Source organism: Cavia porcellus, unplaced genomic scaffold, assembly GCF_034190915.1.
Source record: "Cavia porcellus strain 051 isolate PalLab524CR breed Dunkin Hartley unplaced genomic scaffold, mCavPor4.1 scaffold_22, whole genome shotgun sequence".
NCBI lineage: Eukaryota > Metazoa > Chordata > Mammalia > Rodentia > Caviidae > Cavia > Cavia porcellus.
The window spans coordinates 19,972,310-19,986,686 of NW_026947505.1; the positions used below are offsets into that span (position 1 = coordinate 19,972,310).

At 65.0% G+C, this 14,377-nt stretch overlaps 1 protein-coding gene across 1 annotated transcript; it reads right to left on the bottom strand.

Annotated features, from left to right (window-relative positions):
* On the bottom strand, positions 1–11,192 carry LOC134472162 (basic proline-rich protein-like). Its single transcript, XM_063233315.1, has 28 exons — positions 11,175–11,192; positions 10,925–10,995; positions 10,683–10,830; positions 10,512–10,578; positions 10,357–10,430; positions 9,549–9,683; positions 9,307–9,463; positions 8,819–8,922; positions 8,484–8,647; positions 7,888–8,035; positions 7,717–7,783; positions 7,562–7,635; positions 6,754–6,888; positions 6,512–6,668; positions 6,007–6,110; positions 5,672–5,835; positions 5,076–5,223; positions 4,905–4,971; positions 4,750–4,823; positions 3,942–4,076; positions 3,700–3,856; positions 3,195–3,298; positions 2,860–3,023; positions 2,264–2,411; positions 2,093–2,159; positions 1,938–2,011; positions 888–1,044; positions 1–503 (listed from the first exon to the last, which is right to left on the bottom strand). Exons 1-28 carry the CDS (start codon positions 11,190–11,192, stop codon positions 1–3), a joined length of 3,585 nt encoding a protein of 1,194 aa, XP_063089385.1.
* Between the last annotated feature and the right edge of the window lie 3,185 nt (positions 11,193–14,377).

Consider the following 14,377-nt stretch of genomic DNA (forward strand, 5'->3'; position numbering starts at 1 on the left):
TCACAGCATGCGAAGTTTAGGCTCGCAGAGGGCGGCCATCCATGGTCCTGAGGCCCGGCACTTGGTGGTGGGTTTTCCTGGGACCCCCGCAGGCGGCGGTGGGTAGTCGTGGGGCCGGGCAGGCGGCGGTGGGTAGTCCTGGAGCCCGGCACTTGGTGGTTGGTAGTCCTGGGGCCTGGCAGGCGGTGGTGGGTAGTGCTGGTGCCCGGCACGTGGTGGTGGGTAGGCCTGGCGCCCAGCAGGCGGTGGTGGGTTGTCCTGGGGCCCGGCAGGCATCGGTGGGTTATCCTGGGGCCCGGCAGGTGGTGGTCGGTAGTCTTGGAGTCCAGCGGGTGGCATTCGCAGATCCGAAATGAAATATGCTCGGGCGCCGAGCGGGCCTGGAGGCCTGAATGGCACAGGTCCCGGCAAGAACTCGCGAGGATGTAGCGGCAGGTCGTGGCGTCCGGGCAGCATGCCGGGCGCATAGTCTCTTAAGCCCAGTGGTGGGCCCATGCGTGCAACTGGAAAGCAAGAGGGACATGCGGACACGTCCTGAGGAGCAGCCCAGGTCTGCTGAAAGCGTTTCCCTTCCCCTGTGCCAGGAAGTCGAGTGATGCACTGGACATCACAGATAAGGAAAACTGAGGCTCAGTAAGGCTCAACCACAGCCTGACCCTCCCTTCTCCCACTGCCAGCGGCCTGTGGCGTCCCAGGTGACCACCCCGCTGAGACTGGCTTTCGCTCTGCCGAAAGGGCCCTTCTGGTCCAAGCAGCTGTGGAGGCTGCACTGGGCTCAGAGTGCTGGGCCTCGTGCTTCAAGTCAGGCGGGCTGCAGCTGCCAATCAGGACAGGTGAGGTGAGAGGACAGGGTAGGCGGTGGTGCCGGCCCAAGTGTCCTACGGTACCGAATGGTTGCGGTGGCCTAGGAGACATCGGCCGAGGCCCGAAGGATCTGCAGAGCAGTGGTGGCGGCGGCGACCCATAGTCCACGTGGGACGGCATGGGGCCTCCCAGGAACGGGGGCCCTGGATGGGCTGGGGGCCCCTTCACGGCCATGCTCACCTGCGAACAGAAGCAGGCCCAGTTTAGAGCTCGGCAGTGAACCGGGTGCCCGTCCCAAGAGGAGTCAAGGGATCCCGGACCCTGCTGGCCCCTCTGGAGTAGCAAGCCAAGCATCGAGCATGGTCACCACGCTGCCCCACTTGTGTGCAGAGATGAGCTCCAGAGGTGCCAGCGGGGCGCTGCACCAGCTCGCTGCACTCTTGCCAGCATGAGCGTGGCCCTGGGCACGACAGGGGCGGCACAAGGGCTCCCAGGGTCCCGGGGTATCTGGGGAGAACAGGAAGCTGCCTCGGCCAGTTGACACTGCACAGGGAGGGGCTGGCGGAGGCGCCTGTGCCTGGGCTGCTTGGGAGGCAGTCCATGGAGCTCTGACCATTGCAGGCGGCCCCATGCGGTGTGAAGGCTGCCAAGGCATCAGCCTAAGGACCAGGAGGCACAGCAGCCTGGGCCGCCCGGGGTCGGATTCAGGGGGCCCTGGAACTGGCTCCCCACTCCCACAAGAGCCCACGCCCACCTCATCCCCATCATTGCAAGGGGTCTGCCTAGCACAGACCCTGAGGACCCCAACAGCTGCTCCCAAAATTCAAGCGCACGCGAGTGTGGCGATGCATACCGGTCATCCCGCACTCGGGAGGCTGAGGTGGGAGGACTGCTAGGGAACTGCAGGTGGGCTCTGGGTACTGTGAGGTCAAGTCCTGCTTGACCAAACACTCAAGGCAGGGGCGTGAGGTGTGCTGTGCTCCAGCACTCAGCACGCGGCCCGAGCCTTAGTGAAGGCCCAGTCAGATGGTGACCTAGTCAGCGGGGTCATCACGCCCAGGCCAGCTGGAGAACAGAGTGGAAACCGAAGGCACATGGAGCGGCTTGGGCCCATGCACGGGCTCCAGGCTCACCTTGGCGTTGTCCATGTCCTTCGCTGGGGAGGAGCCGCGGGAGCTGCTGTTGGCCACGGGGCCAGGGCCGGGATCTGGGGGCAGAGAAGGCACTCAGAGGACTTTCCCAGGACGAGGACGAGTATGGGGACGAGGATGAGGATGAAGACAAGGACCGGAAGAGGCCTCGGGCACGCCCTCAGATGTGCACTGGGGAACACTGCAGCGCCCCGAGGACTGTCCCTGGAGGGAGCAGAGGCATGGCTGCCTCTGACAGGCAGCTGCAAGGCCCGTGGGAGGCAGGAGGCCAGGGAGCCCTCGAGTGGAGCCAGAGGTACCAGGCTCACTGAGCAGGCATCAAGTGAGGGTGGGGGGGTCGAAGGAGGCCTCAGCCTGCGCGGGCTCCACCTGGTCAGCACTTCGCGGACCTGGGGAGCTGGGAAAGCTGTGTTGTGGCAGCCCAAGCCAGAGGCGGAGGCTGCTTTAGGTCTCAGGCTGTGGAGGAGGAAGACAGGGCCAAGGAAGACTGAGTCCGCACACAGCGGCCACGTGCTTTGGGAGCAGCGCACAGAACCAGTAACACGCGGACCTGCCAGCTCGGGAGCCGTCCCTGGTGGCCCGCAGGTGAGTGGTGACGAAAGTGCGCCCACTCATTGAACACTGTGCAGAGAGGGAGAGGGCGACACTGTGGCCTCTGCCATGCCACAGCCAGAGAGGGTTGGGAGTGACCGGGTGGGCGACTGCTCCCAGGACCCTGCTCCTGCACTGCAATGGAGTTGGGCCTGCACAGGACCCAGGGCTAAGTGGAAACCCGAGCCAGGAGTGCCCGGGCTCTGTACCAGAGTCCAGGGAACCATGCTCGGGGCAATGCAGCATGCTGTCATGGAGTCCCAGGACTCGAGGCCCTGGAGAGGCTCACCGAAGTCGGCTCTGGGAATGTCACAGCATGCGAAGTTTAGGCTCGCAGAGGGCGGCCATCCATGGTCCTGAGGCCCGGCACTTGGTGGTGGGTTTTCCTGGGACCCCCGCAGGCGGCGGTGGGTAGTCGTGGGGCCGGGCAGGCGGCGGTGGGTAGTCCGGGAGCCCGGCACTTGGTGGTTGGTAGTCCTGGGGCCCGGCAGGCGGTGGTGGGTTGTCCTGGGGCCCGGCAGGCATCGGTGGGTTATCCTGGGGCCCGGCAGGTGGTGGTCGGTAGTCTTGGAGTCCAGCGGGTGGCATTCGCAGATCCGAAATGAAATATGCTCGGGCGCCGAGCGGGCCTGGAGGCCTGAATGGCACAGGTCCAGGCAAGAACTCGCGGGGATGTAGCGGCAGGTCGTGGCGTCCGGGCAGCATGCCGGGCGCATAGTCTCTTAAGCCCAGTGGTGGGCCCATGCGTGCAACTGGAAAGCAAGAGGGACATGCGGACACGTCCTGAGGAGCAGCCCAGGTCTGCTGAAAGGGTTTCCCTTCCCCTGTGCCAGGAAGTCGAGTGATGCACTGGACATCACAGATAAGGAAAACTGAGGCTCAGTAAGGCTCAACCACAGCCTGACCCTCCCTTCTCCCACTGCCAGCGGCCTGTGGCGTCCCAGGTGACCACCCCGCTGAGACTGGCTTTCGCTCTGCCGAAAGGGCCCTTCTGGTCCAAGCAGCTGTGGAGGCTGCACTGGGCTCAGAGTGCTGGGCCTCGTGCTTCAAGTCAGGCGGGCTGCAGCTGCCAATCAGGACAGGTGAGGAGAGAGGACAGGGCAGGCGAGAGGACAGGGTAGGCGGTGGTGCCGGCCCAAGTGTCCTACGGTACCGAATGGTTGCGGTGGCCTAGGAGACATCGGCCGAGGCCCGAAGGATCTGCAGAGCAGTGGTGGCGGCGGCGACCCATAGTCCACGTGGGACGGCATGGGGCCTCCCAGGAACGGGGGCCCTGGATGGGCTGGGGGCCCCTTCACGGCCATGCTCACCTGCGAACAGAAGCAGGCCCAGTTTAGAGCTCGGCAGTGAACCGGTTGCCCGTCCCAAGAGGAGTCAAGGGATCCCGGACCCTACTGGCCCCTCTTGAGTAGCAAGCCAAGCATCGAGCATGGTCACCACGCTGCCCCACTTGTGTGCAGAGATGAGCTCCAGAGGTGCCAGCGGGGCGCTGCACCAGCTCGCTGCACTCTTGCCAGCATGAGCGTGGCCCTGGGCACGACAGGGGCGGCACAAGGGCTCCCAGGGTCCCGGGGTATCTGGGGAGAACAGGAAGCTACCTCGGCCTGTTGACACTGCACAGGGAGGGGCTGGCGGAGGCGCCTGTGCCTGGGCTGCTTGGGAGGCAGTCCATGGAGCTCTGACCATTGCAGGCGGCCCCATGCGGTGTGAAGGCTGCCAAGGCATCAGCCTAAGGACCAGGAGGCACAGCAGCCTGGGCCGCCCGGGGTCGGATTCAGGGGGCCCTGGAACTGGCTCCCCACTCCCACAAGAGCCCACGCCCACCTCATCCCCATCATTGCAAGGGGTCTGCCTAGCACAGACCCTGAGGACCCCAACAGCTGCTCCCAAAATTCAAGCGCACGCGAGTGTGGCGATGCATACCGGTCATCCCGCACTCGGGAGGCTGAGGTGGGAGGACTGCTAGGGAACTGCAGGTGGGCTCTGGGTACTGTGAGGTCAAGTCCTGCTTGACCAAACACTCAAGGCAGGGGCGTGAGGTGTGCTGTGCTCCAGCACTCAGCACGCGGCCCGAGCCTTAGTGAAGGCCCAGTCAGATGGTGACCTAGTCAGCGGGGTCATCACGCCCAGGCCAGCTGGAGAACAGAGTGGAAACCGAAGGCACATGGAGCGGCTTGGGCCCATGCACGGGCTCCAGGCTCACCTTGGCGTTGTCCATGTCCTTCGCTGGGGAGGAGCCGCGGGAGCTGCTGTTGGCCACGGGGCCAGGGCCGGGATCTGGGGGCAGAGAAGGCACTCAGAGGACTTTCCCAGGACGAGGACGAGTATGGGGACGAGGATGAGGATGAAGACAAGGACCGGAAGAGGCCTCGGGCACGCCCTCAGATGTGCACTGGGGAACACTGCAGCGCCCCGAGGACTGTCCCTGGAGGGAGCAGAGGCATGGCTGCCTCTGACAGGCAGCTGCAAGGCCCGTGGGAGGCAGGAGGCCAGGGAGCCCTCGAGTGGAGCCAGAGGTACCAGGCTCACTGAGCAGGCATCAAGTGAGGGTGGGGGGGTCGAAGGAGGCCTCAGCCTGCGCGGGCTCCACCTGGTCAGCACTTCGCGGACCTGGGGAGCTGGGAAAGCTGTGTTGTGGCAGCCCAAGCCAGAGGCGGAGGCTGCTTTAGGTCTCAGGCTGTGGAGGAGGAAGACAGGGCCAAGGAAGACTGAGTCCGCACACAGCGGCCACGTGCTTTGGGAGCAGCGCACAGAACCAGTAACACGCGGACCTGCCAGCTCGGGAGCCGTCCCTGGTGGCCCGCAGGTGAGTGGTGACGAAAGTGCGCCCACTCATTGAACACTGTGCAGAGAGGGAGAGGGCGACACTGTGGCCTCTGCCATGCCACAGCCAGAGAGGGTTGGGAGTGACCGGGTGGGCGACTGCTCCCAGGACCCTGCTCCTGCACTGCAATGGAGTTGGGCCTGCACAGGACCCAGGGCTAAGTGGAAACCCGAGCCAGGAGTGCCCGGGCTCTGTACCAGAGTCCAGGGAACCATGCTCGGGGCAATGCAGCATGCTGTCATGGAGTCCCAGGACTCGAGGCCCTGGAGAGGCTCACCGAAGTCGGCTCTGGGAATGTCACAGCATGCGAAGTTTAGGCTCGCAGAGGGCGGCCATCCATGGTCCTGAGGCCCGGCACTTGGTGGTGGGTTTTCCTGGGACCCCCGCAGGCGGCGGTGGGTAGTCGTGGGGCCGGGCAGGCGGCGGTGGGTAGTCCGGGAGCCCGGCACTTGGTGGTTGGTAGTCCTGGGGCCCGGCAGGCGGTGGTGGGTTGTCCTGGGGCCCGGCAGGCATCGGTGGGTTATCCTGGGGCCCGGCAGGTGGTGGTCGGTAGTCTTGGAGTCCAGCGGGTGGCATTCGCAGATCCGAAATGAAATATGCTCGGGCGCCGAGCGGGCCTGGAGGCCTGAATGGCACAGGTCCAGGCAAGAACTCGCGGGGATGTAGCGGCAGGTCGTGGCGTCCGGGCAGCATGCCGGGCGCATAGTCTCTTAAGCCCAGTGGTGGGCCCATGCGTGCAACTGGAAAGCAAGAGGGACATGCGGACACGTCCTGAGGAGCAGCCCAGGTCTGCTGAAAGGGTTTCCCTTCCCCTGTGCCAGGAAGTCGAGTGATGCACTGGACATCACAGATAAGGAAAACTGAGGCTCAGTAAGGCTCAACCACAGCCTGACCCTCCCTTCTCCCACTGCCAGCGGCCTGTGGCGTCCCAGGTGACCACCCCGCTGAGACTGGCTTTCGCTCTGCCGAAAGGGCCCTTCTGGTCCAAGCAGCTGTGGAGGCTGCACTGGGCTCAGAGTGCTGGGCCTCGTGCTTCAAGTCAGGCGGGCTGCAGCTGCCAATCAGGACAGGTGAGGAGAGAGGACAGGGCAGGCGAGAGGACAGGGTAGGCGGTGGTGCCGGCCCAAGTGTCCTACGGTACCGAATGGTTGCGGTGGCCTAGGAGACATCGGCCGAGGCCCGAAGGATCTGCAGAGCAGTGGTGGCGGCGGCGACCCATAGTCCACGTGGGACGGCATGGGGCCTCCCAGGAACGGGGGCCCTGGATGGGCTGGGGGCCCCTTCACGGCCATGCTCACCTGCGAACAGAAGCAGGCCCAGTTTAGAGCTCGGCAGTGAACCGGTTGCCCGTCCCAAGAGGAGTCAAGGGATCCCGGACCCTACTGGCCCCTCTTGAGTAGCAAGCCAAGCATCGAGCATGGTCACCACGCTGCCCCACTTGTGTGCAGAGATGAGCTCCAGAGGTGCCAGCGGGGCGCTGCACCAGCTCGCTGCACTCTTGCCAGCATGAGCGTGGCCCTGGGCACGACAGGGGCGGCACAAGGGCTCCCAGGGTCCCGGGGTATCTGGGGAGAACAGGAAGCTACCTCGGCCTGTTGACACTGCACAGGGAGGGGCTGGCGGAGGCGCCTGTGCCTGGGCTGCTTGGGAGGCAGTCCATGGAGCTCTGACCATTGCAGGCGGCCCCATGCGGTGTGAAGGCTGCCAAGGCATCAGCCTAAGGACCAGGAGGCACAGCAGCCTGGGCCGCCCGGGGTCGGATTCAGGGGGCCCTGGAACTGGCTCCCCACTCCCACAAGAGCCCACGCCCACCTCATCCCCATCATTGCAAGGGGTCTGCCTAGCACAGACCCTGAGGACCCCAACAGCTGCTCCCAAAATTCAAGCGCACGCGAGTGTGGCGATGCATACCGGTCATCCCGCACTCGGGAGGCTGAGGTGGGAGGACTGCTAGGGAACTGCAGGTGGGCTCTGGGTACTGTGAGGTCAAGTCCTGCTTGACCAAACACTCAAGGCAGGGGCGTGAGGTGTGCTGTGCTCCAGCACTCAGCACGCGGCCCGAGCCTTAGTGAAGGCCCAGTCAGATGGTGACCTAGTCAGCGGGGTCATCACGCCCAGGCCAGCTGGAGAACAGAGTGGAAACCGAAGGCACATGGAGCGGCTTGGGCCCATGCACGGGCTCCAGGCTCACCTTGGCGTTGTCCATGTCCTTCGCTGGGGAGGAGCCGCGGGAGCTGCTGTTGGCCACGGGGCCAGGGCCGGGATCTGGGGGCAGAGAAGGCACTCAGAGGACTTTCCCAGGACGAGGACGAGTATGGGGACGAGGATGAGGATGAAGACAAGGACCGGAAGAGGCCTCGGGCACGCCCTCAGATGTGCACTGGGGAACACTGCAGCGCCCCGAGGACTGTCCCTGGAGGGAGCAGAGGCATGGCTGCCTCTGACAGGCAGCTGCAAGGCCCGTGGGAGGCAGGAGGCCAGGGAGCCCTCGAGTGGAGCCAGAGGTACCAGGCTCACTGAGCAGGCATCAAGTGAGGGTGGGGGGGTCGAAGGAGGCCTCAGCCTGCGCGGGCTCCACCTGGTCAGCACTTCGCGGACCTGGGGAGCTGGGAAAGCTGTGTTGTGGCAGCCCAAGCCAGAGGCGGAGGCTGCTTTAGGTCTCAGGCTGTGGAGGAGGAAGACAGGGCCAAGGAAGACTGAGTCCGCACACAGCGGCCACGTGCTTTGGGAGCAGCGCACAGAACCAGTAACACGCGGACCTGCCAGCTCGGGAGCCGTCCCTGGTGGCCCGCAGGTGAGTGGTGACGAAAGTGCGCCCACTCATTGAACACTGTGCAGAGAGGGAGAGGGCGACACTGTGGCCTCTGCCATGCCACAGCCAGAGAGGGTTGGGAGTGACCGGGTGGGCGACTGCTCCCAGGACCCTGCTCCTGCACTGCAATGGAGTTGGGCCTGCACAGGACCCAGGGCTAAGTGGAAACCCGAGCCAGGAGTGCCCGGGCTCTGTACCAGAGTCCAGGGAACCATGCTCGGGGCAATGCAGCATGCTGTCATGGAGTCCCAGGACTCGAGGCCCTGGAGAGGCTCACCGAAGTCGGCTCTGGGAATGTCACAGCATGCGAAGTTTAGGCTCGCAGAGGGCGGCCATCCATGGTCCTGAGGCCCGGCACTTGGTGGTGGGTTTTCCTGGGACCCCCGCAGGCGGCGGTGGGTAGTCGTGGGGCCGGGCAGGCGGCGGTGGGTAGTCCGGGAGCCCGGCACTTGGTGGTTGGTAGTCCTGGGGCCCGGCAGGCGGTGGTGGGTTGTCCTGGGGCCCGGCAGGCATCGGTGGGTTATCCTGGGGCCCGGCAGGTGGTGGTCGGTAGTCTTGGAGTCCAGCGGGTGGCATTCGCAGATCCGAAATGAAATATGCTCGGGCGCCGAGCGGGCCTGGAGGCCTGAATGGCACAGGTCCCGGCAAGAACTCGCGAGGATGTAGCGGCAGGTCGTGGCGTCCGGGCAGCATGCCGGGCGCATAGTCTCTTAAGCCCAGTGGTGGGCCCATGCGTGCAACTGGAAAGCAAGAGGGACATGCGGACACGTCCTGAGGAGCAGCCCAGGTCTGCTGAAAGCGTTTCCCTTCCCCTGTGCCAGGAAGTCGAGTGATGCACTGGACATCACAGATAAGGAAAACTGAGGCTCAGTAAGGCTCAACCACAGCCTGACCCTCCCTTCTCCCACTGCCAGCGGCCTGTGGCGTCCCAGGTGACCACCCCGCTGAGACTGGCTTTCGCTCTGCCGAAAGGGCCCTTCTGGTCCAAGCAGCTGTGGAGGCTGCACTGGGCTCAGAGTGCTGGGCCTCGTGCTTCAAGTCAGGCGGGCTGCAGCTGCCAATCAGGACAGGTGAGGTGAGAGGACAGGGTAGGCGGTGGTGCCGGCCCAAGTGTCCTACGGTACCGAATGGTTGCGGTGGCCTAGGAGACATCGGCCGAGGCCCGAAGGATCTGCAGAGCAGTGGTGGCGGCGGCGACCCATAGTCCACGTGGGACGGCATGGGGCCTCCCAGGAACGGGGGCCCTGGATGGGCTGGGGGCCCCTTCACGGCCATGCTCACCTGCGAACAGAAGCAGGCCCAGTTTAGAGCTCGGCAGTGAACCGGTTGCCCGTCCCAAGAGGAGTCAAGGGATCCCGGACCCTACTGGCCCCTCTTGAGTAGCAAGCCAAGCATCGAGCATGGTCACCACGCTGCCCCACTTGTGTGCAGAGATGAGCTCCAGAGGTGCCAGCGGGGCGCTGCACCAGCTCGCTGCACTCTTGCCAGCATGAGCGTGGCCCTGGGCACGACAGGGGCGGCACAAGGGCTCCCAGGGTCCCGGGGTATCTGGGGAGAACAGGAAGCTACCTCGGCCTGTTGACACTGCACAGGGAGGGGCTGGCGGAGGCGCCTGTGCCTGGGCTGCTTGGGAGGCAGTCCATGGAGCTCTGACCATTGCAGGCGGCCCCATGCGGTGTGAAGGCTGCCAAGGCATCAGCCTAAGGACCAGGAGGCACAGCAGCCTGGGCCGCCCGGGGTCGGATTCAGGGGGCCCTGGAACTGGCTCCCCACTCCCACAAGAGCCCACGCCCACCTCATCCCCATCATTGCAAGGGGTCTGCCTAGCACAGACCCTGAGGACCCCAACAGCTGCTCCCAAAATTCAAGCGCACGCGAGTGTGGCGATGCATACCGGTCATCCCGCACTCGGGAGGCTGAGGTGGGAGGACTGCTAGGGAACTGCAGGTGGGCTCTGGGTACTGTGAGGTCAAGTCCTGCTTGACCAAACACTCAAGGCAGGGGCGTGAGGTGTGCTGTGCTCCAGCACTCAGCACGCGGCCCGAGCCTTAGTGAAGGCCCAGTCAGATGGTGACCTAGTCAGCGGGGTCATCACGCCCAGGCCAGCTGGAGAACAGAGTGGAAACCGAAGGCACATGGAGCGGCTTGGGCCCAGGCACGGGCTCCAGGCTCACCTTGGCGTTGTCCATGTCCTTCGCTGGGGAGGAGCCGCGGGAGCTGCTGTTGGCCACGGGGCCAGGGCCGGGATCTGGGGGCACAGAAGTCACTCAGAGGACTTTCCCAGGACGAGGACAAGTATGGAGACAAGGATGAGGATGAAGACAAGGACCGGAAGAGGCCTCGGGCACGCCCTCAGATGTGCACTGGGGAACACTGCAGCGCCCCGAGGACTGTCCCTGGAGGGAGCAGAGGCATGGCTGCCTCTGACAGGCAGCTGCAAGGCCCGTGGGAGGCAGGAGGCCAGGGAGCCCTCGAGTGGAGCCAGAGGTACCAGGCTCACTGAGCAGGCATCAAGTGAGGGTGGGGGGGTCGAAGGAGGCCTCAGCCTGCGCGGGCTCCACCTGGTCAGCACTTCGCGGACCTGGGGAGCTGGGAAAGCTGTGTTGTGGCAGCCCAAGCCAGAGGCGGAGGCTGCTTTAGGTCTCAGGCTGTGGAGGAGGAAGACAGGGCCAAGGAAGACTGAGTCCGCACACAGCGGCCACGTGCTTTGGGAGCAGCGCACAGAACCAGTAACACGCGGACCTGCCAGCTCGGGAGCCGTCCCTGGTGGCCCGCAGGTGAGTGGTGACGAAAGTGCGCCCACTCATTGAACACTGTGCAGAGAGGGAGAGGGTGACACTGTGGACTCTGCCATGCCACAGCCAGAGAGGGTTGGGAGTGACCGGGTGGGCGACTGCTCCCAGGACCCTGCTCCTGCACTGCAATGGAGGTGGGCCTGCACAGGACCCAGGGCTAAGTGGAAACCCGAGCCAGGAGTGCCCGGGCTCTGTACCAGAGTCCAGGGAACCATGCTCGGGGCAATGCAGCATGCTGTCATGGAGTCCCAGGACTCGAGGCCCTGGAGAGGCTCACCGAAGTCGGCTCTGGGAATGTCACAGCATGCGAAGTTTAGGCTCGCAGAGGGCGGCCATCCATGGTCCTGAGGCCCGGCACTTGGTGGTGGGTTTTCCTGGGACCCCCGCAGGCGACGGTGGGTAGTCCTGGGGCCTGGCAGGCGGTGGTGGGTAGTGCTGGTGCCCGGCACGTGGTGGTGGGTAGGCCTGGCGCCCAGCAGGCGGTGGTGGGTTGTCCTGGGGCCCGGCAGGCATCGGTGGGTTATCCTGGGGCCCGGCAGGTGGTGGTCGGTAGTCTTGGAGTCCAGCGGGTGGCATTCGCAGATCCGAAATGAAATATGCTCGGGCGCCGAGCGGGCCTGGAGGCCTGAATGGCACAGGTCCAGGCAAGAACTCGCGGGGATGTAGCGGCAGGTCGTGGCGTCCGGGCAGCATGCCGGGCGCATAGTCTCTTAAGCCCAGTGGTGGGCCCATGCGTGCAACTGGAAAGCAAGAGGGACATGCGGACACGTCCTGAGGAGCAGCCCAGGTCTGCTGAAAGGGTTTCCCTTCCCCTGTGCCAGGAAGTCGAGTGATGCACTGGACATCACAGATAAGGAAAACTGAGGCTCAGTAAGGCTCAACCACAGCCTGACCCTCCCTTCTCCCACTGCCAGCGGCCTGTGGCGTCCCAGGTGACCACCCCGCTGAGACTGGCTTTCGCTCTGCCGAAAGGGCCCTTCTGGTCCAAGCAGCTGTGGAGGCTGCACTGGGCTCAGAGTGCTGGGCCTCGTGCTTCAAGTCAGGCGGGCTGCAGCTGCCAATCAGGACAGGTGAGGAGAGAGGACAGGGCAGGCGAGAGGACAGGGTAGGCGGTGGTGCCGGCCCAAGTGTCCTACGGTACCGAATGGTTGCGGTGGCCTAGGAGACATCGGCCGAGGCCCGAAGGATCTGCAGAGCAGTGGTGGCGGCGGCGACCCATAGTCCACGTGGGACGGCATGGGGCCTCCCAGGAACGGGGGCCCTGGATGGGCTGGGGGCCCCTTCACGGCCATGCTCACCTGCGAACAGAAGCAGGCCCAGTTTAGAGCTCGGCAGTGAACCGGTTGCCCGTCCCAAGAGGAGTCAAGGGATCCCGGACCCTACTGGCCCCTCTTGAGTAGCAAGCCAAGCATCGAGCATGGTCACCACGCTGCCCCACTTGTGTGCAGAGATGAGCTCCAGAGGTGCCAGCGGGGCGCTGCACCAGCTCGCTGCACTCTTGCCAGCATGAGCGTGGCCCTGGGCACGACAGGGGCGGCACAAGGGCTCCCAGGGTCCCGGGGTATCTGGGGAGAACAGGAAGCTACCTCGGCCTGTTGACACTGCACAGGGAGGGGCTGGCGGAGGCGCCTGTGCCTGGGCTGCTTGGGAGGCAGTCCATGGAGCTCTGACCATTGCAGGCGGCCCCATGCGGTGTGAAGGCTGCCAAGGCATCAGCCTAAGGACCAGGAGGCACAGCAGCCTGGGCCGCCCGGGGTCGGATTCAGGGGGCCCTGGAACTGGCTCCCCACTCCCACAAGAGCCCACGCCCACCTCATCCCCATCATTGCAAGGGGTCTGCCTAGCACAGACCCTGAGGACCCCAACAGCTGCTCCCAAAATTCAAGCGCACGCGAGTATGGCGATGCATACCGGTCATCCCGCACTCGGGAGGCTGAAGTGGGAGGACTGCTAGGGAACTGCAGGTGGGCTCTGGGTACTGTGAGGTCAAGTCCTGCTTGACCAAACACTCAAGGCAGGGGCGTGAGGTGTGCTGTGCTCCAGCACTCAGCACGCGGCCCGAGCCTTAGTGAAGGCCCAGTCAGATGGTGACCTAGTCAGCGGGGTCATCACGCCCAGGCCAGCTGGAGAACAGAGTGGAAACCGAAGGCACATGGAGCGGCTTGGGCCCATGCACGGGCTCCAGGCTCACCTTGGCGTTGTCCATGTCCTTCGCTGGGGAGGAGCCGCGGGAGCTGCTGTTGGCCACGGGGCCAGGGCCGGGATCTGGGGGCAGAGAAGGCACTCAGAGGACTTTCCCAGGACGAGGACGAGTATGGGGACGAGGATGAGGATGAAGACAAGGACCGGAAGAGGCCTCGGGCACGCCCTCAGATGTGCACTGGGGAACACTGCAGCGCCCCGAGGACTGTCCCTGGAGGGAGCAGAGGCATGGCTGCCTCTGACAGGCAGCTGCAAGGCCCGTGGGAGGCAGGAGGCCAGGGAGCCCTCGAGTGGAGCCAGAGGTACCAGGCTCACTGAGCAGGCATCAAGTGAGGGTGGGGGGGTCGAAGGAGGCCTCAGCCTGCGCGGGCTCCACCTGGTCAGCACTTCGCGGACCTGGGGAGCTGGGAAAGCTGTGTTGTGGCAGCCCAAGCCAGAGGCGGAGGCTGCTTTAGGTCTCAGGCTGTGGAGGAGGAAGACAGGGCCAAGGAAGACTGAGTCCGCACACAGCGGCCACGTGCTTTGGGAGCAGCGCACAGAACCAGTAACACGCGGACCTGCCAGCTCGGGAGCCGTCCCTGGTGGCCCGCAGGTGAGTGGTGACGAAAGTGCGCCCACTCATTGAACACTGTGCAGAGAGGGAGAGGGCGACACTGTGGCCTCTGCCATGCCACAGCCAGAGAGGGTTGGGAGTGACCGGGTGGGCGACTGCTCCCAGGACCCTGCTCCTGCACTGCAATGGAGTTGGGCCTGCACAGGACCCAGGGCTAAGTGGAAACCCGAGCCAGGAGTGCCCGGGCTCTGTACCAGAGTCCAGGGAACCATGCTCGGGGCAATGCAGCATGCTGTCATGGAGTCCCAGGACTCGAGGCCCTGGAGAGGCTCACCGAAGTCGGCTCTGGGAATGTCACAGCATGCGAAGTTTAGGCTCGCAGAGGGCGGCCATCCATGGTCCTGAGGCCCGGCACTTGGTGGTGGGTTTTCCTGGGACCCCCGCAGGCGGCGGTGGGTAGTCGTGGGGCCGGGCAGGCGGCGGTGGGTAGTCCGGGAGCCCGGCACTTGGTGGTTGGTAGTCCTGGGGCCCGGCAGGCGGTGGTGGGTTGTCCTGGGGCCCGGCAGGCATCGGTGGGTTATCCTGGGGCCCGGCAGGTGGTGGTCGGTAGTCTTGGAGTCCAGCGGGTGGCATTCGCAGATCCGA

Coding starts and splice junctions, on each gene's coding strand:
- LOC134472162 (XM_063233315.1), bottom strand. Junction 8,648..8,818: donor GCGAGTTCTTGCCGGGACCT/GTGCCATTCAGG, acceptor GCCGGGCCCCAG/GACTACCAACCACCAAGTGC. Junction 7,784..7,887: donor CCTCACTTGATGCCTGCTCA/GTGAGCCTGGTA, acceptor TGCTCCCTCCAG/GGACAGTCCTCGGGGCGCTG.